The sequence below is a fragment of the Talpa occidentalis genome, unplaced genomic scaffold (assembly GCF_014898055.3).
Source record: "Talpa occidentalis isolate TD23 unplaced genomic scaffold, MPIMG_talOcc4v2.1 talOcc4.9, whole genome shotgun sequence".
Classification (NCBI taxonomy): Eukaryota; Metazoa; Chordata; class Mammalia; order Eulipotyphla; family Talpidae; genus Talpa; species Talpa occidentalis.
Genome location: NW_023605305.1, coordinates 73,933,477 through 73,957,273, shown reverse-complemented (window position 1 = coordinate 73,957,273; position 23,797 = coordinate 73,933,477). Strand labels below are relative to the sequence as shown.

Below are 23,797 nucleotides of genomic sequence, written 5' to 3'. Positions count from 1 at the left end.
TTCACCAGGATGTGAAGACCATGTAAACTGAAACTGAATCTCACTATTACCAAGAGGATGGGTTTTCCTTCCCCTCTACCCCCCAACCCCCACCCAAGATCTAGGAGAGGGCGCCCTGGAGGAGTGGCAGGTGGGCAGCAGAGCACCAAGGAGGCGCTGGCTGGTCCGGAACAGGGGAGGCAGGGCCAGGAAATATTAGATTATAAAGGACTGGAGCCCGGGCGGGACCCAGGACGAGCGGCCCAGGGTCGGGGGCAAGGACGTAGCTGGGCTGAGCTGGGCTGGGGCAGAGGGCGATCGCAGCTAGTCGGGGGGGGGGGGGGGGGGTCGGAGTTGGTGGGGTGGGGTGAAGTAGGGCGGGCGGGTGGCACAGCAAAGACAGGGCTGTGGGCGGCCCGGCCAGGCTGCCTGCGCCCCGCCCTGCGGACGCCGAGCTCTACTAGCCCACCTTGGATCCCCTGAAGGGCGGGACAGCTGTGCAGTCGGGCGGGCTCCGGCGCCAGGTCACGGACGACACAGCTGAAAAGGAGCTTCATCGGGACCCGCGCCCTGGGCAGCACCTAAGCCTGATGGCTTGGGGCCCGCGGGTGTCCGGGAGCTCAAGTACCTGGCACCTGCTGTGGCTCCCTCTGCTTTGGGGTCTCGCCCCGGAGCGCGCGGCAGGTGAGTAGAGGCTGCTTGAGGGATGGCGGCGGGGGACGGACCGCACAGGACCCCACGCAGCAGCGAGGTGGGGTGCGGTGCGGGGAGAGGCCGGCCAGAGTGCGTGGGCCGCCTGTGGTCTGGGAGGATGGTGAGCTGGAGAACTAAGGATTGGGGGACGGGGGTGGGGGAGGCCCTGAGCCCGCGCTAGGCAGGGCTCCAGCTCGCCGCCGCCGCCCACTGCGGCCCGGGATTGGGGTGAGCGCCCCGAGGGTGGGAGCCGCTGGAGGCGGGCGGGTCGCGGGGCCGGGCTGCGAGCTTTCGCCGGGGACGCAACCAGCGCCAGTTTCCTGGAGAAGCTCTTGAGGGCAGGAAGCTGAGGGTGGCCCGCCCGTCCCTTCCAACTAACTCAGCCAGGCCCCGCCATCGCGCGGGTCTCCCCGGCCCCTGGCCAGGCTGTCTGGGTTGTCTAGGCGGCCCCTGAGAAGGGGGCAGCGGGCAAAGGGTGTAACAACGGTTTCTCAGACCTACCGAGAATTTCCTTTCTGTGCACAGAGCCGGCCCCGCCTGACCGCATCTGGGATGCACTACTGTACCCGCACCTGATGCCCTGACGTTTGTTAGCACAGGGGGGAGGGATCCACTACCATCCTGGAGTAATAATACAATAGTTGGTGTCTTTAACCTCAGCTCTATTTAGGTGAGCCCTTCACATACCTGAAGACTTTACAGCTCTCAGAGCTTCCTGATTTGATTTACAGATTAAAATAGAGCCCAAGAGAGGGCGCTAGGTGGCAACACTGGGAGCTATAATAGAAATTGTTAATTTTTTTTGTGCCATGGAACCCCCTTCTCAGGATTTAATACATAAAGTGAAATGCACAGGATTACAGAGAAACCTAATAAGATTTCTATAAACTGTTAAAAATTTAAATTAGAAATAGACATCTGTGATATGTAATGTATTTGCTTCTAAGTTAACACATTTGAATTAAATAATGCATTAAATACCACCCTGAAATAAACACTAAGAATTCACAAAAAATTGGAACTAGGAGGGCATTTCTGGGTGTCTGCAACAATTGTTATGTGATTTGAGATACTGTGGCTTCTATCTAGGACCAAAGGACAGGTGCTGCTAATCCTGCTGAACTCTGTTGCTTTTCATCATGGAGACAAGACTAAAATATTACATTAGTGGGGCCTCCCCGGTGGCGCAGCGGTTGAGTGCTGGGTTGGGAAGCTGCCCGCAGCCTCCGCAGCAGTGTGCTTCGGTCCTGCCTGCTCTGCTTCCCTCTCTGGCTCTGGTGAATTCTCTCACCCGCCGGCGCTTCTGACTGTACCCAGTGCTGGTATAAATAAATAAAAATAAATTAAAAAATAAATTTCAGTAGAAGTAAGTGAAAATAAAGGTTATTTTTCCCTCTGAGCTAAGGCTCCTGAACTCACATTTTCAAGTCCACACAGGCCCTGGGGATCTGAGAACCTCAAGGTAAGACCCTGCCCTTCTTACAGCACCTCACTGGTGTAATATAGGAGCTCACAAGTGGTTCTGTGACAGGGATGGCTATGGGTGTGTTTGCCTTTTATGGAGAAATGTCAGGACTGGCCCAGAGGGATGGAATCCCAAGCCCAATAGGAAGGAAGAAATAGAGGGATAACCCCAATGTATGCCAAAGTGTCAGAAGGAGATGGCACCTTGGAGGCAGATAGGTTCCCTGAGACCAGACTTCCCCTTTAGGAGGTGGGGAGTGAGGAAGTGACTTTCAGGGACAGATATCATGAAAGCCACAGCAGGGAGTACTGACTCTCAGCCCACCTTTGGAGGAGGATTCAGTTACAGGCAAATATCACAGTAAGGCAAGTCAGATGGATTGCGCTAGTTGCTTTGACACTAGTGTACAAAACATGGTTTCCAAAAAATGTAGATACTTAATTTGAAATTACTGTATTCTCTTTCTGCCCACTTGTTTCTGGGCAAGTGTCTTCTTTTTTCCTTTTCCTAATGAAAATTCTCTTAATAAATTAAAAAAAAAAAAACTATTGCTGAAGAACACTAACCATCATCTGAATCTTCTGTGAGTCATAGCCTTTTGCTCTGAAGTAACTTGCTCACTGTGGGTGGCAGCTGACTGCTCACGATGGTGGTTGCTGAAGGCTGAGGTGGCTGTGGCAGTATTTTAAAATAAGACAACAAAGAAGTTTGCTGCATCAGTTGACTCTCCCTTTCACAGAAAGATTTCTGTGAGTAGCATTTTACCCACAGTAAATGTAGAGCATCATTCATAATTGATGAGACCCCCCCAAACCTTACCACCTCTTTATTAACTAAGTTTATGAATACTCTAAATCCTTTGTTCTTATTTCAACAATATTCAGTAATAGTTTGAGTAGATTCCATCTCAAAAAAACTACTTCGCTTATCATAAGAAGCAAATCCTCATCCACTAAAGTTTTATCTTGAGATTGAGTCACATCTTCCACTTCCGCTTCCAGGCTCCACTTCTGATTCTAGCTCTCTTGCTATTTCCACCATATCTACAATTACTTTCTCCACTGAAATCTTGACCTCAAACTCCTCCTTAAGGGTTGGAACCAACTTCTTAAAAACTGTTGAGTGTTAATATTTTGACTCCCTCCCATGAATCATGAATATTCTTTTTTTTTTTTTAAGATGGATTTATTTATACAAGCCCTGGGTACAGTCAGAAGAGCGGGAGGGTGAGAGAATTTACCAGAGCCAGAATGGAGAGCAGAACAGGCAGACTGACAAAACACACTGCTGTGGAGGGCAGCAGGTGCGGCAGGAGAGGTCTGTTGGGCCATGTGGGACCATCGACCCTCGCTGGTGGTGGGGGATCGAACTGGCACTGCAGAGGCTGCGGGCATCTTCGCAGCACAGAACTCAACCACTGCACTGCCAGGGAAAGCCTGAATCATGGATAGTCTTAAAGGTTTCTAGAATGATGAATCATTTCCAGAAAGTTTTCAATTCACTTTGCTCAGATTCATCAGACAAAGGTCTCATCAGACCAATCACTATCTCAGGTAGCTACAGCCTACTGTAATGTATTTCTTAAATAATAAGACTTGAAGTAAAAAAAAAAAAAAAAACTTCTTAATCCATGAGCTGCAGAATAAATGTTATTTCAGCAGGCATGAAAACATTAATACATTTCTGTCACAGCTCTTGGATTGACCAGGTACATTGTCAGTGAGCAGTTAATATTTTGAAAGGAGTCTTTCTGAACAATAGGTCTCAACTGTAAGCTGAAAATATTTAGTCAACCATGTTGTACACAGATGTGCTGTCATCCAGGTTTTGTTCCATTTATAGAGGCAGGTAGAATGAATTTAGTATAAGGGCCCTAGGATTTTCAGAATAGTAAATGAGCATTGGTAAATAGCTGCATTAGCCCATAACAAGAGAGTCAGCTTGTCCTTTGAAGCCAGACTTTGTTCCTTTCTTTTTATTTTTTTAAAGATTTAGTTATTTGGGCCTCCGTGTGGTGCAAGGAGTTAAGTCGCAGCACTATGAAGCTATCCGCAGCCACTGCAGCATGAGTTCAATCCCCAGCCAGGGAGCTAACTTACATGGCACTGCAGACCTCTCCTGTCTCACCCACTGCTCATCTCAGCTGTGTATTTCAGCAATCTTTATGCATACAACAACTGGGATATAGGCCAGAGGTACAGCGGGTGAGAAAATTCACCAGAGACAAAGTAGGGAGCAGAACAGGCAGACTGACTGAAATACACTGCTGAGCAGAGCAGTGGGCAAGACAGGAGAGGTCTGCTGGGCCATGTGGATTAGCTCCCTGGCTGGGGACCCAACTAATGGTGCAGATATCTTCATAGTGCTGTGACTTCATAGTGCTGGGGCCACCAGGGAGGCCCAGACTTTGTTCCTTTCTAAGGAAATCATAGATTGCATCTTCTCCCAATAGAAGGCTGTTTTGTCCTCATTGAAAATTTGTTGTTCAGTGTAGCCTCCTTCAGCTTACCTAGTTCTGGATAACTTGCTGCCTCTTCGACATCAGCACTTGCTGCCTTCCCTTGTACTTTTATGTTATGGAGATGGCTTCTTTCCTTAAACTTCATGAACCAGCCTCTAATTTAAAACTTTCCTTCTGCAGCTTCCTCACTTCTCTTAGCCTTCATAAAATTGAAGAGAGTTAAGGCCTTGCTCTGGTTTACACTTGGATTTAATGGAATGATGTTGCTAATACAATTGTCTATGCAGACCACTAATTTATATCAGCAATAAGGCTGCTTTGCTTTCTTATCATTCATGTGTTCACTGGAGTAGTACTTTTAATTTCCTTGAAGAACTTCTGTATTCACAACTTACCTAACTGGTGCAAGAGGCCCAGCTTTCAAACTATCTCCGCTTTCTACATGCCTTTTCACTAAGCTTAATCATTTCTAGCTTATGATTAAAGGAGAGATGTGCAACTCCTCCTATAATTTGAAAATATACAGACAATTGTACAGTTATTAACTGGCCTAGTATTGTTGTATCTCAAGCAATAGGAAGATCACAGGAATGGCCAGTTAATGGAGCAGTCAGAATATTATTCATCTGTTAAATTCACTGTCTTACGTAGGTGCACTTTGTGGTACCCCAAAACAATTATGAGATCACAGATCATCATAACAGGTATAATAATAATGAAATAGTTTAAAATACAAGAATTACCAAGTATCCTTAACATACTTGATGGGAGCACATGCTGTTAAAAAAATAAAAATGGTGCCAGTATGCTTGCTCAGCATGGAGTTACCACAAACCCTCAATTTGCAGAACAAAAAAAAAAAATCCTTGACGTGCAATAGAATAAGGTGTGCCTATATTATCCCTTGGTCCAGCAAAGTCCCATGACTGGTTAGAAGGTGGACCCCAGCAGGCTGCCTAGGGGAAGAGTCAAGGCAAGGAGTCCTGACCATGTGAGAGGTGAGAAGGCAGAGCTAACCTCCGGCCCAGGGAGCAGGAACACTAGAGACAGGTCAATGGCAAGCTAGGTGAATACAGCATTGAAAATAGGGACAATGGAGTGCATGCGGGGTGAGGGGTTAGACGCTCTCTGGTGTCTAACCTGGGCACCTGGTGTGATTAGGGAGGGGGAATGTGATTAATGCGGGGATGGGGGGTGCCTCAGAGATGTGTGTGGAAACTAAGGGAGAGCTCTGTGGAACTTCAAGGACCATGACCCTTGAGAACTCCTCCCCTTTTATTCTCTCCACGTGGGTACTTCCGCAAATTCTTCATGTTCTGCCTCACCCTTCCTGCCCTGCATGGCAGACTCATGCAAGCCCAGAGAGTCAGTGTCCCCTCCCTGCCAAGCACACCCTTCCTCTGGCCCAGACCTTGCCCCTGAACAGTAGCCCCAAAGACCAGCACTGACCTGACTCTTCCTTCAACTAACTTGACACCAGCCACTCTTCTAGGCACTTTACACTATCAACTTGGCAAACACTTATAACAGCCCTTTCAGACAGGGAGACCAAGGCTCAGGCAGGCACTCTAGCCCTTGCTTTCTTGCCCAGACCCATCTCTCCCATTGCAGTCTGCCCTTGGCCTTGGTTTTACCACACTCACTGTAGGCATCACACTTGCTAGTCCTTTTTGCCAAGAGCAGTTGTTCTCAAACTTTAGAACTACCTCAGAATCGCCAAAGGACTACAACTACAGAAAGCTGTGCTTACCCCCAGAGTATTTGATTCTGGGGGGACTGGGATGGTCAGGGTATAGCACCCTAAGATTCCCTAGACAAGAATGCTCCTCCCTCAGCCACCCACTGCCAGGTAATCCAGTTAGCAAGGTCTTCTCCGGGCTTCAGCCAAAAGGCCCCTGTCCCCTAGCTCTGCCCGCCCCAGGGTACTCTGGCACCTGGTGCCTCTGCAGTCCTGCACTGGTCAGCCTTACTGGACCCGAGTGTCTTAATTGTTCAGTTGTTCCTCTCCCTACCAGACCTGAGCCCCCTTGGCACCATGTCTATCCAGTTCATCTCTGCCCCTGCACACTCCGGTCAGCTCAGTCCCTGGGTTGTAGTAGAAAGACCACAGGTGTTTGTCAGGTGAGTAATACTACAGAGGAGAGGTCAGGGCTGCACAGCTCAGTCTGTGGACATGGCCAGGCGGGACGTGGGCTCCCTGCCTGCAGCACGTGAGCATCGCCTGGGAGCTCTAGTGCCTGCTGGTATCGGGTCCCCACCTCGAGGCCCACTCAGTCCAGGATGGCAAGATTCTCCAGGCTGCTGGGTGGTTCTGAGGCAGAACCCAACCCTGGCTTCCCTCCTTTTTAAGTGGAAACAGGCCCAAATCACAGGAACACAGCAAAAGGCAGTAAATCACTATGTGCAAAGCTGAGGAGTCACACCTGGCACTGAGGCCTAGAACTTGGCCTGTTGGCTTTGAGCCTATGTTTCCCTTCCATGGGCTCTTACTGTCATTCTCTGACATGCTAAGTGCAGATTTTCTCAGCAGACACAAAGACATGTAGGATAATTACACCTTGAGACTCATACTTCCCATACATTTATCCCTTGCAGAGAGTCCCTGGGGGCTGCCCGTGGTGGAAGACAAGCCAGCTTCCTTTGCAAAGGTGGAGATAGCAAAACTGGCCAACCTGAAGTTAAACAACAAGCCCTAGCCTGGAGGTAAGACCCGACCTGCCTGCTGAAGGAGCAGGATGGCAGAGGCCAAGAGCCACAGCCTGCAAGATGGCACAGTCTGGGAATTTGATGAGTTGTCAGGGTGGGAGAACCTTGCCAGGGTGGGCAACACAGAATCCAGAGCCTCTGAAAGGTGCCCCAGGGGCTGGAGTCTGATCTCCAGAGGACTGGCACCTCACTCAGGCACCTTCCCCCACCCCCATCCCACTCCAGCTCTTCTTCCCATGTCCACCTCTTCCCTGAGAACAAGAAAGGCAGCCTAAGAATATGATGTCTGAGGAGACCTTGCCATAGCCTGCCCTGTGCTTTTTCTTCCTTTGCTCAGGGTGCCTTTCTCCATCTTTCTCTGCTCCATCTGCATGTCACCTTGTCCTGTGACAATCATGGACTCTCCCTCCGGTTCCCTGTTTATAAGGACTCATTTAGGTCCTGTCTAGACAACCCAGGATGATCTCCCCATTTCAAGATCCTTCATTAATCCCATCTGCAAAATCCCACAGCAGGTAAAATTCTCAGGTTCCAGGGCCTGAGAATGATAATGAAGGGCCATTATCCAGCCTTAGGTACTGCTTCCTGTGAAGAGTGAGATAGGATGGGAAACACCCACCTTCCACTACCCAAGAGGCACAGCAGCCACCCAGGGACATAGGATCTTTCCCTTCCCTTACACCAGGGAGGCTGACCTGCTGCAGAGCAAAGCCAGGGAGGGTCTGTCTAATAGAGATCACCCTCAAGCCCTGCAAGCCTGTCACAGCTGCCAGCTCAGGAGCACCTCACTCTGATCTTAAGTCAGTGATTTGCAAGGAAACCCCACCATGAGACGCTTGTCATTTCCTAAGATGCTTGCAACACCCAGACCTAAGTTCAACCCTTGGCTCAAACACTCTCAACATTGACCCCCTCCCACCAAGGAGGTTTGTTTGACCATGAGACAGAGCTTCTCTTCCTCAGTTGAGAAAAAACAGAGGCTGTGGTGAGAGAATTCAGGCTCCCCTCTTTCTAGTAGATGCCTTTGGGTGCCATACAGACCACCCCTGGCCTCGATGTCTTCATCTGTAAAATGGAGTCAATTACACAGATGTCTTCCGTGTATCGTAACATCAACCGAGATAGTGAATGAAAAGCAGTTAGACCAGTGCAGAACACACAGCGGTCACTCCAAAAATGACAGTTGTGATTATCGTCACTACTATTCATGCTGTTGTTTTTTGTCCAGTTCAGTAAATGCCCACTTTGTGCCATGCATGATGTGAGGCCTTGGGAAATAGAGTGATGCAGTGTGTTACCTGCCCTTACAGAGCCAACAGACTTCACAGGGAGCACAGGACACTGTTGAGACACCTTTGGGGACATGAGGAGGGCTTCCTGGAGGAGGGACACCTGAGAGATAAATCTGAGGGAGGACACACTGACCAAAAGAAAAGAGGGACAGGAGTGCCTGGAAAGCAGGAACACAGTGCAGAGGCCTGGGTGGTGTGGCTAAATCCAGCATAAACAGTGTCGTGAACAAACAGAGGTTCTTGATTTCTCTGTTCACATTTGAATATTCAAACACTGAGCAACTACTGTGTTCCAGAAGATGTCCTAGGCACTGGAAAAATAGAGTAATCCCTACAGGAACATCTGCCCTTGGGGAGTTTGCACCACAGTGGGGAGATAAACCATTAACAAGAAAAACAAATTGCAGATTCTGGGGGTAGTGCTCTAGAAAAAAATAACACCGAGAAGGGAGTGCTGAGGGATAAAATATATACATATATATGTATATGTATATATTTCATAAGTTTGGTAAGAAAGGAACTCCTTTTTTTTTTTTTTAAGATTTATTTATTTATGCATACAACAGCTGGGGTACAGGCCAGAGATGTGGGGGGTGAGAGGATTCACCAGAGACAGAGTGGGGAACAGAACAGGCAGACTGACTGAAATACACTGCTGAGGGGAGCAGCGGGCAAGACAGGAGAGGTCTGCTGCGCCGTGTGGGTTGCTCTCTGGTCGGCTGGGGATCAAACTTATGCTGCAGTGGCTGCAGATTGCTTCATAGGTTGCATCTTAACCCTTGCGCCACCAGGGAGGCCCCCAAGAAAGGAACTCTTGAAGAACAAAAATTTTTTAATGTTAGTCAAGGGAGTGACAAACCAAGACTATCTCTGAGAAAGTTTGACTGAGTTTTTAAAGATACAGCATTTGTTATAATAATAGCTTGAGTCAAAACTGGCTGCTAACAGGGTTTCATATACAAAAACCAAGTTGAATCAATGAGTTGGTGCTTCTGGATCCTTGGTGGAGAACAACCTTGAAGCAGCATTTGGATTTAAAGAGCAAGAAGATCTATTAGCAATGTCTGGTGTGGGAGCAGGAGGAAGGGGGAGTGAACTCAGATGCCACCAGCTCAGCAGCAACAGTCCTAGCTGAGAGATATGTCCAGGCACTTCTGAGGATGCTCCACATGAATTAAGCTTCCTACCAACAAACATTTTAATCATAATATTTTTAATTGTGAGGTAAAAAACCTGATAGCTACACTTAAAAAAGATGATTATAAAGTATAAGTAGGGCCTGAGTAAGGCGACTTAGTGAATGAATTTGGCCTCAATGTTTGATCAATTCATTATTTATTTAAACTATTTGGGTAAGATTATTTTTCTTATGGAAACTCACAGCTCTTGCTCTTGCTGATAGCAAACACTCTGGATGGGTTTCCACCAGTGTTTGATAGCAAACACTCTGGATGGGTTTCCACAGGCCAAGCCCGGTACAGATCCTGGCTGTGCATGTGAGCCTGAGCCGTTTTGTATTTCTGCAGGTACACACTCCCTCCACTAACACTACCTATTCCTGTCAGAGCCAGGCCCAGGCCTCCCCCAGTTCCTGGCTGTAGGCTACGTGGACAACCAGCCCTTCATGCGATTTGACAGTCGTGTGGACGAGGCCAAGCCCCAGGCCCAGTGGATGGCACCTGTGGAACCTCAGTACTGGGCTAAGGAGACAGAGAAGCAGAGGACCTGGCCTGAGGTGCAGCAGGTCGAGACGCGGAGATTGATGAGCTACCACAACCAGAGCAGCGGTGCGTGGAACAGGCCCTGCTGACTCCCCAAACCATACTTTCTTCACACTATCTGCTGAGCCTCCAGGCAGCCGTGCCTATCCTATAGGGGATACAGACTGCTCTGTCAGGCCTGTCCAGGCACACTCCTGCCACATGGTCTCCCCAGCCTCCTTCCCCCACTGCCAAGCAGGGGCCACAGGGGGCTTCAGAATCAGTTGAGCAGCAAGCATCCACAGGAGCTAGGGCCCATGACACCTCTCCACATAGTCATCCAGGGTTCTAGACCTCAACAAACTGGCAGAGGCTTTTCCCCTCGCACCAACCCTGCCTGAATGCATCAAATCACACCCAACCCCAGGCTCTCAGATGCCATCTCTGCCAGGCAGGGGAAGGAGGTCTGATGAGCTTGAACTAAGGACATAGCTCAGGGTGGGAGAGAGAACTGGGTGAGGACCCCTCTCTGGTATCAGCAGAGACAGGAAGCATTTCTCTGAGCCTCAGTCCCCTTGTCTCACACCCCACTTGCAGGGCTGCTGATGATCCTGAGTGACGTGCTGTGTGGAGCACAGCTTGTCCACAGTCACTCTGCTCTGTGCCCAGATACCCATGACCAGGCTAAAAGCCTCAGTTCCCCAGAGGTCTGGGAAGGAATAGATACCAAGGACCAAGACTGGGGAGGCCTGCATCAGCCCAAGAACCCAGGATAAGCATGACCAGCCCCAGTGGCAGCAATAACAGCCAGAATCACCAGATTTCACATTTTACAACCAAAGTGGACATGACTTACCATTGAGACATGTTACAGTCATAAATAAGTTTTTTCCTTTGTATGTATATGATGAACTGAAATATTTTTACCATATGAGGAAACTGAAGTACAGAGAAGCTTAACAGTTTCTCAGCCCAGGGTGCTCAAAGAAATTGCCTGGAGAGCATTTCTCCTAATGTTGCCACACTTTGGAGGCCCCATGTGTGGGGGCTTCTCTCCAGCTCTCAGATGCTGCCCAGCAACCAAAGCCTTCTTGCCACCTCTACAGGCATGCACAGCACTCAGCGCATGTTTGGCTGTGAGATCCAGGAGGATGGCACCTCCAGTGGCTTCTGGCAATTTGCCTACGATGGGCAGGATCACCTGATGCTGGACCTGGAAACTCTAAGCTGGGTGTCCGCGCAGTCCGTGGCCCTGCAGACCAAACGCTGGTGGGAGATGGAGCACTGCTATGCCGAGTATGACAAGGCCTACCTGGAAGGCCTCTGCCTCATCTCCCTGCTCAGGTACCTGGAGCTGGGAAGCAAGAGCCTCACACGAAGAGGTAAGGCCCAGCTGGTGACAATTCAGACATAGCTTCCATGCTCCTGTTTTGTTTTGTTTTTTTCCATGCCCCTGTTATTGACAGCCTTTCCATTCAGCCTTGGGGGAAAGGGTGGGAGGACAGACTGTATCCCTCTGACTCAGATGATCCCATGGGGGCCTACAAAGATAGCCAACTAGTCAGTAGCTTTCTCCTGCAGAGCAGGAAACATCTTAAACATATAAATTGAGTTTTTTCATTTATAATCATGTATACAATGAACTCAAATATTCTTCCCATATGAGGCAACTGTGGTGCAGAGAAGCTCAGCAGGTTCTCAGCCCCAGAGGCTATTCCAGTGTCATCTTGGAAAACTAGCCTTCTCATTCTGGGCCTCATTTTCTTCATCTGTAGGGCAAGTGTGTCAAAACAGGTGGTTTCATGAATTCTTTTGGGAGCTTATTGTCCTGTGGTTTGGTGCTTGGGAAATGAACCCCAGGGCCCAAGAAATAGAGTGCCTCACCAGTCACTGGACCACTGGGGAAACTGATGCCCTTTGCCTTCTCTTCCCAAACACCTCTCATCTGAAATATGTTCCCCAGGCTTAGATGCAACCTAAACTTCTCATCTTGGGAAGCAGAACTGGAGATACAAGGGCTTGGATGGACACTAGGGGAGGCCGGTGCTTGAGGGAGCCAAGGTGGAGGCTTCTTGGACTGTGGTGTAAGGGAGGCTGTGGGAAGCTGAATGGATCGGAGCACCCAGCAGACCACGGATATCTAGTAACTGAGTGATGGATGCGAATGCACACAAGTAATGAGGAAGACAAGATAAATAACATATAGGGAAAAGGCAAAATTATGAAAGCAGAGTGTAGTGGAGCTTAGTCTCCATTTCCACAGGGCTTGCTGGCTGTGTGACCTTGGGAAAGTTGCTCGCCCTCTCTATGCCTTAGTTTACTCATGAGTACAACATGGGTGATAATAATAGCCCCCCCGCCTCCCCAAAGCACTGTGTTAAATAAGTGAGCATTGAGCTCTCATTCAGCACCAGGGGGCATTCTGCACCTTTCACCAGAACCAAAGGGTGTGTGTGTGGGGCGGGGGGGGGGGGTGTATGTATGTGTGTTCCAAGATCTGCAGTTGACAGCTGGAGACCCAGGAGAGCAAGTGTATGCTTTGAGTCTGAAGGCACAAAAAGACTGATGTCCCAGCCCAGGGCAGTCAGGCAGGAAGAGTCCCTCTTACTCAGTCTTTGTCCTTTTCAGATCCCCAGCTGTTTTCATGAGGTCCACCCACATAAAGACAGCAACCTGCTTTAGCAAATCCACTCATTCAAATGTTAATAGCACCCCGAAACACCCTCACATACATACCCAGCATAACTTTTTTTTTTTAGAATTTTTTTTTTCCCTAAGATTTATTTATTTATTTATTTATACACGCACTGGGTACAGTCAGAAGTGCGCGAGGGTGAGAGAATTCACCAGAGCCAGAGCGGGGAGCAGAGCAGGCAGAAGGACCAAAGTACACTGCTGAGGGGAGCAGCGGGCGGCAGGAGAGGTCTGCGCGCCATGCGGGACCCTCCTCCAGTGGCCGGGGAGCAGCTGGGGATCGAGCTGGCGCTGCAGAGGCTGCGGGCAGCTTCGCAACCCAGCGCTCAACCGCTGCACCACCGGGGAGGCCCCCCAGCATAACTTTTGACCAAATGCCTGGTTCTTCTTTGGGCCAGGGAAGTGACCACATGGCACTAAGCCATCATCACATGCACTAAGGCACCAAGCGGTGCCTTCAAGGTAGGCGAAGAAGAAACAAGGCCCTCCCACTGGCCCACCCCCTCTTCGCCTGGACTCTCATTCGGAACAACTCTGAGACAGGAGTAATGCACCCCACTAAGCCCTGAGAAACTGAGGGCTGTGGACAAAAGTCAGGCAGGGATTCAAGCCAGAGAGAGCCCACCCCACATCACAGCCCACCCCACTCCATGGAGAGACAGGTATTCCTTCTCACCTTCATTTAACAGCCGCTTGTTGGGCACCTAATGTGCACAGGGAGTCACAGGGGAAGAATGAAAGTCTGAGAAAAGCCCGTGGGTGCGGGGAGAAGGGGGTGGAGGGAAGGCAGAAAGCAGCCCTCATCAGTCTTCCTCCCTCCACCCCACTGCAGATCCCCCCACGGTGCAGGTGACAAGGCATCCCACCCAAGACAGGGGCACCTTGCTGAGGTGCTGGGCCCTGGGCTTCTACCCACGGGACATCTCTCTGAGCTGGTGGCTGGATGAGAAGGAGCTGGCCGTGGAGACAGAGAATGTGGAGACGCGCCCCAGTGGGGATGGCACCTACCAGACTTGGGCGGCCGTGTGGGTGCCAGAGGGGAAGGAGACCTTATACACCTGCCACGTGCAGCACTCCAGCCTGAACCACACACTCACTGTGGCCTGGGGTAAGGAGCTGGGCTTGACTGTGGGGGCCAGGGGTGGGGAGGAGGGTCAGCGGAGGGTCCTGAGGCTCCCCAGACACCCAATGGTCTGGGGCTAACCCCTTTGCTCTGCTTTCCTCAGAATTGCCCTCTTTCTCCTGGACTCATTGCCATCGCTACCTTCACCAGCCTGGCCACTGTCTTGGTTGTAATTGTGATCTTTACCAAGCGGTGCCTTCAAGGTAGGTGAAGAAGAAACAAAGGCCCTCCCATTGGTCCACCCCCACAGGGAGGAATGCTCTGCTGCCAGCCCCTGCCTTGAAACTTCCCTCATGGGGAGCAGCAACTACAGCTGCAGCCCGGTCCCCACCTGTGGAAAAATGCAGGCACCCAACCTGCACCTTTGAGTACTTTGTGGATCTTCCAGTCAAGGGAGACCATTAGGCTTGACCTGGGAAAGGGCACAGGAGGGGAGGGGAGGCCCCAGAGCTCCACCTCTGACCACAAGCCACCTGTCTCATGTTCTGTGTTCTTTTTCCCTCAGCCAGGAAAAAAGACTCTTATGAGCAAGCTCCTGTTGACTGTGGAATGGGCGAGCTGGGGAGAGGAAGCACCAGGAACTCCCAAGCATGACGGAGATGCCTTGGAACCCAAGGCGGAGGTGGGGCAGTGAGACAGACACATGCCCAGGCTGAGTCCCTCACGTCCCCTGCAATCCCGGAGGGGAGCCACTGCCCGGTTTCAGGGAGACCCAGCTTCACCACCCACCCTCCTCCCTGAAGGTGGAGGATCTCTTAATTCCCAAAAACCCTGAGAGAAGGGGCTACTCAGCTCTGCCGCAGACAAGCCTAGTGTCAGTAGCTGAGAGTTGCCAGCCAAACCACAACCCCTGATAATTTGACACACTTGTTCAGTTGGAAGCCATGTGAGTCAGCTCTAGAGTGGAAGGAACAAGGGTACAGAAGGCTAGATTTGAGAAAATAAAAATCAGTAGGACTTGATGGCTGAAATTTGTGGGGGCTGTTCATTTATTTATCCAGCAGATATGTAGGGAATATTTGTTGTATGTTCAGCATTATGATAGAGGAGCTATTATGAGACAGCCTTGGTAAAAGAAATTGCAAGCTGGTAAAATGAGTTGCCCCAAGTCCTATTTGAGCAGATGGACTAAAGCATGGACAGTGATCTCCAAACAATTTGGCCACCACACTGGTGATGAGACACCATGATAGACAACATGTGTTATCTCACAATCCTGCAGGGAGAATGCTGAGTATCCCTCCATACACACACAGATGGAGTATGAGTCATCTGCACATGCCAGAACAACCTATGAAGCTGCTCCCCTCCCTGCCTCTTCTTAATTCCCTTCAAGGAGTCAGGCTAAATTCTTTCTGGCATTGGTTCCCTCATGCATGAGTTTCTGGAGGGACCACTGTCTCATGATCATTGACCTGTGAGAACAGAAGGACTATTCTCCCATCTCATGTCAAGCTCGTCTTTTTTATAATGAGTTACACAAAGACAGTCATAACTAAAGAGCCCATTGGAGAGCCTCCCTGGTGGCGCAAGGGGTTTAGCACCACACTATGAAGCAATCCACAGCCACTGCAGCACGAGTTTGATCCCTGTTCAGCCAGGGAGCAACCCACATGGCAGCAGACCTCTCCTGACTCGCCCGCTGCTCCCCTCAGCAGTGTACTTCGGTCAATCTGCTTGTTCTGTTCCCCACTGTGTCTCTAGTGAATCCTCTCACCCTCTGCATCTCTACCTTGTACCCCAGCTCTTGTATGCATAAATAAATAAATAAATCTTTTAAAAAAAAAAAAAAAAAAAAAAAGAGCCCGGGCCTCCCTGGTGGCGCAGCAGTTGAGCGCTGGGTTGCGAGGCTGACTGCAGCCTCTGCGGGGCCGGTTCGATCCCCAGCCACTGGGCGAGGGTCCCACATGGCGTGCAGACCTCTCCTGCCGCCCGCTGCTCCCCTCAGCAGTGTACTTCGTCAGTCTGCCTGCTCTGCCCTCCTCTTTGGTTCTGGTGAATTCTCTTGCCCTCCCGTGCTTCTGACTGTACGCAGTGCTTGTATAAATAAATAAAAATAAATCTTAAAAAAAAAAAAGCCCATTGGAACAGCCCGTCACAGTTAATATTCCTGGTATTCATCATGTTCAGCCTCCAGAACTTATCAGCTTCTTAGTTATCTTGACCCTGGTACATCTGATGGTGTCAATGTCCAGCACACATTCAGGCATCATTGGGTTAGGATTATCAGTTTAAAGCCTCTGCTAGGTGTATATGTGCAGATTCCTATACTAGGCATGGTGCCCTTCCCTTCTTCCCTAGGCCCCTATCAGTTCCAAGGTACCCCAAAGATTCCATTAGGACCGGTGGTATCTTTACACCTATTAGAGAGGGGTGCAATGAACAGAGGGGTCAAACGAACAGCATTTTACTAAAGTAAAACAGAATATAACAGAGTGTTCCTTGATATCATAGGAAAAGACCAATTTCTGGAAATTTTGTTTCTGTTAGATATGTGCAAGTCTGTATTTCATCAATGTGTGCCAAGTACTTACCAAGGGTCAAAAATTGAAAAACCTTGGATGAAGGTTGACTTACACTTTTGTTGCCGTTGTTCTTATATGTGGATAGATGAAAGTGGATGGATAAATGGATAGATGAGTTACCTATGTATGCATCTAAAAGATGGAAGGATAACTGCATTAAAAATAAATGAGTTGTTAGACAGCTGGGTTGATGCGTGCACGTGTTCACAGATAGGTGAGTGGATAGTAAATGATACTGAATGAAAGGATTATGGCTTGAGGGAAAAGAAAAGATGTCCAGAAGACGGTCTAGGGCATGCTGTGTGTGAGGAGGCTGACATAAAATTACTGGCGAGTAAATAAGATCAGGGATAGGAGGCCGAGGTTCTGGGGAGAAGGTGGAAGGGCGGGGGAGAGAATGAGTAAGAAAAATGAATCGGTTTGAGGAGAAAAAGTTGTACACAAGTTCCCACACAAAATACTCAGACCTCTAGTCACTCAGCGCCGCCACGAGCTTGATCCCGCCTATTTTCCACAGAGCACGCCCCCGAGCGCAGCCCCGGCGACGCCTGAGTCCTCCATACCACAAAGGCCTGTGGCTAGAAGGGCCCGCGCAAAATCGGAACTCGGACGCCTACCGCCTCCGGGCCGGTTTCCTGGTACCCGCTCTCAGCACCGGCCGCTGGGCGGTCTGTGTCTGGTTAGCTAGAGCGTCGTTCGCACCTCTCGGGAGATTTTCTCTCCGCCTCCGCTCATTCTCCCCAGTGTTCCCTCTTTGGGGAAGCCGGCTGGGCCGCAGGGGCCCCCAGCTGGCGCGTCCCTGGAGCACCATCGAGATGTGGTCCTCCGGCAGCCCAGCTCAGCCGGGCGGCGTGGGTCTGCGGCTACGTCACATTCTGTCGCCCGGGGCGGGGTGAGTAGTGCCGGCTTCTGAGGGGAGCTCGGCGGAGTCTGACTAATTCTGAGAGACGAGCAGCTTGACTTGGTGTGATCAAGATTAGCACGTAGAGCCCCGAAAGGTAGTGTGGGCTGCCTGGTTCTGCCTGAGCTGCCCTCGGAGGGCAGCTGTTGAGTCCAGACTGCAGCCATCGCGCCTTGAACTGAGAAGAGGCTGGGATAGGGGAACACGGCTTCACTACGGGCCTGAGGTGGGAGAACAGAGTTGAGGACAGCTGTGGGTCACCAGCATAGCTAGCAGACAGGCTTGCGGGAACGACCCCGGCTCCTCAGCTCCGAGCTGACGCAGCTACACCCGCCGGCAGCGCGTTAAGATGGCAGGCCATGCCACTATGCCCAGCCCCATGCAGACCCTTCAGGAAGAAGCGGTGTGTGCCATCTGCCTGGACTACTTCAAGGATCCCGTGTCTATCGGCTGCGGGCATAACTTCTGTCGAGGGTGTGTGACCCAGCTGTGGGGCAAGGAAGATGACGACAGGGCCGAAGAGGAGGAATGGGAGGAGGAAGAAGACGACGAGGCCGTGGGAGCCATCGGTGGATGGGACAACTCCATTCGAGAGGTTTTGTACCAGGGGGATACTGACGAAGAGTTGTTCCAGGACCAAGAGGATGATGAATCCTGGGTCGGTGATGGTGGCGTGAGGAATTGGGACATAGACCATGTGTGGGACCAAGAGGAAGAAGAGGACGATCAGAACTATTACCTGGGAGGCTTCAGACATGAACTGAGAATTGACGTCTACCCTGAAGAATACGAAGACGATGTCGAAGAGCTGTATCCTGACGCTCACCTGCCTCGTACCCGGACCCCTCCACGGCAGTTTACTTGCCCGCAGTGCCGAAAGAGCTTTACACGTCGGAGCTTTCGTCCCAATTTGCAGCTGGCCAACATGGTCCAAATAATTAGCCAGATGTGCCCCATTCCTTATCGAGGGAGCCGTGGGAACGATCAGGGAATCTGCTTCAAACACCAGGAAGCCTTGAAACTCTACTGTGAGGTGGACAAAGAGGCCATCTGTGTGGTGTGCCGAGAATCCCGGAGCCACAAACAGCACAGCGTGGTGCCAATGGAAGAGGCTGTGCAGGAATACAAGGTGAGAGGCAAAGGAAGGGTATATGAGGGTTAGGAGGTAGTGGAGAGGAAGGGGGCGGGGGCTGGTCTGCGAAATGGCAGTATTTTCCTACCTCCTCAGGTAACTGCTAGTTGGACCTCTTGGTTTTTGTGGAGAAAAATGGACAAAGACATTGCTAAGGCGGATTGGCTTCCCCAGAAGAAGCAAAGATATGACATGGCATGAAAGTGAGGGGAGGCTACCACTGTTTTTAGTTCCCGTATAAAGTACCAAGTATAAGGGGCAGATCCTTATTCTTAATTCCCCTCTAATGTAAGTCCTAGGCTATACCTGATCAAGATTCCAGCACCTTTAACACACAGGGATGGAACGCCACAGTGTTCTAAGACATTTGGGTTCTCGGAGCACAAGCAGCATCAGAACAGATGACTGGTATTGGTAGACCAAAATGGCAAGTGTGACTCCTGTATTAATTAGCTATACACCGCCCCCAGAGTCTGGGATTGCTTCCCCACAGCTTCAGTAAGGTCCATTTTGCCTGTAGAGATAGGCAGAAGGCATAAACATCTTGAATGGATCAGAATAAACCTTATGTCCTGATCATTTTCCTTTCCCGGTATTTTATAGTGGAAGAGGGATTTAGGATCAAGTGACCTGGCTCTGCAACTTACTATCCAATCTTAGGCAGGTCTCAACCCCTTAGCTTTACTTTTCCCCTAGGCTTACTAAGATTGAAAGAGGTCATGTATGTGAAAGTTTTTTTATAAACCATAAAGCACTAAACAGATGTTTGCATTTTTCATTTTATTTTCCTCTAATTTGTCTTCCCTTCATTGGGTTCTGATTTGGATAATGCCTTCCTTTCCTAGCCCTGATCTAAGTGTTAGACAATTGTCTCAATTGCAGCATGAATACTGTCTTCCTTACACAAAAGGAATGTGACTCCTAGCAGTACCCAAGGAAAGAAAGATTGTCTTCAGGCACATAAAATCTTAACCTGGATATTCAGCAGCGGCTGCTTACATCTTAGTAGTGCTTTACAGTTTATAAATGTACTTCCTTGGGTTCTCCTACAGTAGTGATTTTCAAACTGTGGGTTTTGACTGCTTGGTAGGTCTCTAATGGGTCACGTCCAGTATTATTTTAAAATGAAACAGAAAATATCACATTACACAGAGCATAATAAAGGTAAGTATTGTTTTATGAAACTTTAAGTTAAAAATATATTGCTTAATCTCAGTTGTAGTAAAAACACAAACAGAACACTGTCCTGTAGGATCATATATTAAGCATTATCATCACTCCCCCCATATTATAGTAACTGTTAAGCATGCAGTTCACACAAATTTTAATTACAAATCATTGCTAATTCCATGATATTAATCTGACATTAAGGGCAAACCCCAGCACCAAACCCATTTCACCAAGGTAGTAATAAAGTGTTCCCATAGAAAAAACTATTTCCTATGCTTGTGATCTTTAGTACACTGAATCTGCTAGAATTTTCTGGGGAAAAAAATCTTTTATTTTCAAAGATAGATCAGAACTGAGGTAGATAGTGTTGCCAAAGGTAGGAACCACATTGAAGAGGTAAAACTAATTGACATTCTCTTTCATTCTTTATACCTTTCAGTTTTGTTACTTTCAGTGGGAAAACACACACATAATAGTAACATGAATTAGAATTTTAGTGAACAAGACTTACAATAGTTATTATAGGGAACAATTTTGGTATAATGGCTTATTTAATATGTTATATATTATCCATCACAGTTCTTGTGACAGTGAATTCTCTCCTGTTAGCTACTTATTAAATATAACTTTATTTACTTTGGAGGTGATGAAGCTTTATAGTTTTGGGGACTCGAACTCAAGGAGTAATTCTGCTCAAATTATGTCAGTATTGCAAGGTATGAGGAGAGTTATAGCTTATAAAATCATATTTAGTGTGGTAATGTTAAAAAGAATACTCAATTTTTTATAATATAAATAAAATTGAAAGGAACTACTTGCCTGGTGAGAATATAAAGATAGAACAAGAAGCATTCAGAGTAAGGCCTCAGATTAATGAGGTGTATGACAGGTTGGGTAGTCACAGGAGATGTTCGTTGTAGATGTGATGCCATTTATAACTGCTATTTCTGTCATATCCAGGACAATTACATTGTTTTGAGGTCAGTGTTATTTTAAAGTTTAACTTTGTATACAAAGAGGTTTGTTAGCCCTGAAAAGCTTACTTATTTATTCTTCCATTTTGTCCATCCCATGAGTTAGAGTTCGTCTTGACTCGTCAAGCTAGAATCAGAGGATTATGAAAGTAAGATCGTTTAGATTTGACCAAGGGCACCACTAAATGGTGTCAGGTTTTAGGCGGCAGACGGGTGTATAAAAAGAAAATGAACAAAGATTTCACTTATTTGGGCTCCGGCATAACTAGATGCCTGTATTGCCGTGCCACCCACCTGCCGCCAATAAAATCATTCATCGTTCTACAAGAGGGACCAGATGCTTCCATCACCAGTACTCCTTGGTTTTGTTTTCTCCATTGAGGTAGCAAAAGATGACAGCAAAAAAAAAATTGAGGCTCTTACCAAGTATATATTCATGTTATGGTGCAGAAGATAGGTGTCAGCTTCTTCAGTTGTGTTATCTGAAAATGTTGGGCAGTGACACCATACTGAACACTTAAATTTACACCATTAAAAAGAGTGGAGTATTCTGCAAAGCACAATTCTCTGGAGCTTTAAGATTGGACAGTATTGGAATGTTAACAGGAATCTTCAAAGACCATGAATGATTAATATTAAATAGCCCTTTTAATTGCAAAGGAGAAACTTGTGAAACCCTGCATTCCGAGTGCTGCCACAACTTTGAGGGGGAATTGAGAATTCCAGAATTTCTTCATCTGCTGCAATATTAACTTTGAATTGATGACTGAGCATCTCAGACTTCGGGTTTTAAGAGACATCAGCTCATCATTCTTTGCTATCAGTTGAGATGAATCTACTGACAAAACTGGGCTTTGCTTAAATTAAAAAAAAAGCTTTAAAAACTCTGAATGTGCTATTTTCACAAGCCTAGAATTTGACCACTAAAGACTATATACTTGAAGCTGTATCCTATGAACTGAGTTGGGGGAAAAAAATTGCAGGAGTGTTGAAATTACAGGAGTATATTTGTTGGTGCTACAGCAATACCATGTTTTTAGATATGGGTTTTTGGCAAAAATTGGCATTCAAGATGTACCACAGCAAGCACCACCAAACATAAACGCCCATGGATCTGCCCATAATCTACTGGAAAGCTTCAGCCTTACCGTTATCATAGGCCATTTATACTTGATCCCAGTTTACCTCGGTTTTTTGAAGATGTGGATGTCCTTCAAGAGTGTTTTGTGTTACATACTGAGGTTCCTTAGTTGTCAAAGATCTGTATTCAGCTGCACTTAGAAACAGAACAACAATGATTTTGGAACACCAACAAAAAACAAAACCAGCAAAAACAACAACAAAATTTAATTTCAAAAATTAAAACTTTCAGCAGAATATAACACATTGAAACTTATAAAACTGACCCTGAAATGTCAAGGGGCAAAAAACACCAACATCACTGCTTGCTATTAAATGCTTTAAGCAAAACTTGCCAAAAATCCAGCTACCGATAGCAAATTCATGCTTGAAATGTCTCATTTTCTTGGCTGACCTTTCAAAAACTAGACTCATGAGTGTTATTTTAAGAAAAAAGTTGAAGTAACCGCAACTATTTTGGATGCTGTGTTCTTGACCTTATTAAAACCTACTTGTAGCTTTGGGGAATAATGTGTTTCACACATATTCAGTCTTCACTAGGAGATGTTCAATCTGCACTAGGAGAACTTCAATAGAAGTTTGTGTAACTCACAGTCTGTTTTGACTGGAAACGTTCAGATAAATACTCTAGAGAAATTTGGATGTAAAACGTCTAAACAGATAGAAGGCTTTATTACATTCATTTTTCCACTTTCTCCTTACATCTTAAAAGCGTTCCCCCCTCCCCTTTTTTTTGCAATGTGGAGAAAACAGTACAAGTGTTGTAAAAGCAGCTTGTGTTTTGTTGCATCTTCTACACCACCCCGGAAAGAAAAGTTAAGGCTTAAAAATGACATTATTATCACATCATTTGAATAAACTTTTCCTTCAAAATTACTATGCTTTGTTTAATTTTAGTCATGATACTTAATTTTGAAATTTTAAATAATAATGTCTCACCCACTGCCCCCTTTCTCAGTGTATTTCAGAAAATCCATCTATTCCACACACACTTACCCCTGGCCTACACCCCAGCTCTTCTATGCAAAAATAAATAAAATCTTAAAAAAAAAAAAAAAAAGTTACCCTGTAATGGTAAAGCTATTCCAAATATTTTTTGGCTGATGAGATTACAAAAACAGGAAATAGGGATAAAAGCCCTCTACACCAAATCTAAAAGGATTTTATGCAAGAGTGAAAGTGCTCTAAATCTGTACTTTTCAATAACGCAGGTACCACTAGTTACATATGACTTTTGAACTACTTAAATATGGCCAGTGCAGGGGCCCCCCCTGGTGGCGCAAGGGGTTAAGTCTCAGCACCATGAAGCTACCTGCAGCCACTGCAATTCAATCCCTGGCCAGGGAGCTGACTCACAAGGCACAGCAAACCTACTGTCTTGCCTATTGCTCCCCTCAGCAGTGTATTTCAGTAGACCTGCCTGTTCTGTGCCCGCTCTGTCTCTGGTGAATACTCTCACCACCCACCCCGGACTTGTGGCCTGCACCCCAGCTCTTGTAAGGATAAATAAATCTTAAAAAAAAAAAGATATGCAAGTTAGGGATGGGATTTTTAATAGTATTCAATTTTAATTATGGCTAGTGGCTAGCAAATCATACTTAACTGCAGTAGTTCTATACAAAGAAAGCAGGTTGAATTCTGGTTCTTAGCATCCTCAAGGTTAGTATCAAGTCAAAGGGAAGATGAGGACCTCTCTGGTGGTCTGGGGTCAAGCCAGCACTATCATTGCTTTGACCTGAGTTCAATCCCCAGCCAGGGAGCTAACCCACATATGGCAAAGCAGACCTCTCCTGTCTTGCCCGCTGCTTCCCTCACCAGTGTATTTCAGTAGATCCACCTGTT

The 23,797-nt window shown here is 47.7% G+C and overlaps 2 protein-coding genes across 5 annotated transcripts; both read left to right on the top strand.

Annotated features, from left to right (window-relative positions):
* Positions 1 to 623: 623 nt before the first annotated feature.
* LOC119236634 (H-2 class I histocompatibility antigen, Q10 alpha chain-like) lies at positions 624 to 15,864 on the top strand. Its single transcript, XM_037500582.2, has 7 exons — positions 624 to 663; positions 7,194 to 7,301; positions 10,123 to 10,383; positions 11,403 to 11,678; positions 13,823 to 14,098; positions 14,217 to 14,316; positions 14,619 to 15,864. The coding sequence occupies exons 3-7, from the start codon at positions 10,221 to 10,223 to the stop codon at positions 14,638 to 14,640; spliced, it is 837 nt and encodes a 278-aa protein (XP_037356479.1). The 5' UTR covers positions 624 to 663; positions 7,194 to 7,301; positions 10,123 to 10,220; the 3' UTR covers positions 14,641 to 15,864.
* A 1,362-nt stretch (positions 15,865 to 17,226) lies between these two features.
* TRIM52 (tripartite motif containing 52) lies at positions 17,227 to 22,838 on the top strand. Of its 4 annotated transcripts, none has more exons than XM_054691693.1 (3): positions 17,227 to 18,668; positions 19,762 to 19,835; positions 21,476 to 21,494. In XM_054691693.1, the coding sequence occupies exons 1-2, from the start codon at positions 17,889 to 17,891 to the stop codon at positions 19,792 to 19,794; spliced, it is 813 nt and encodes a 270-aa protein (XP_054547668.1). In that variant the 5' UTR covers positions 17,227 to 17,888; the 3' UTR covers positions 19,795 to 19,835; positions 21,476 to 21,494. The 4 variants fall into 4 exon arrangements, with proteins under 4 accessions (XP_054547668.1, XP_037356477.1, XP_037356476.1 ...); XM_037500580.2 differs by lacking the exon at positions 21,476 to 21,494 and adding an exon at positions 20,922 to 20,954; XM_037500579.2 differs by lacking the exon at positions 19,762 to 19,835 and having other exon boundaries at positions 21,476 to 22,838.
* Positions 22,839 to 23,797: the final 959 nt, after the last annotated feature.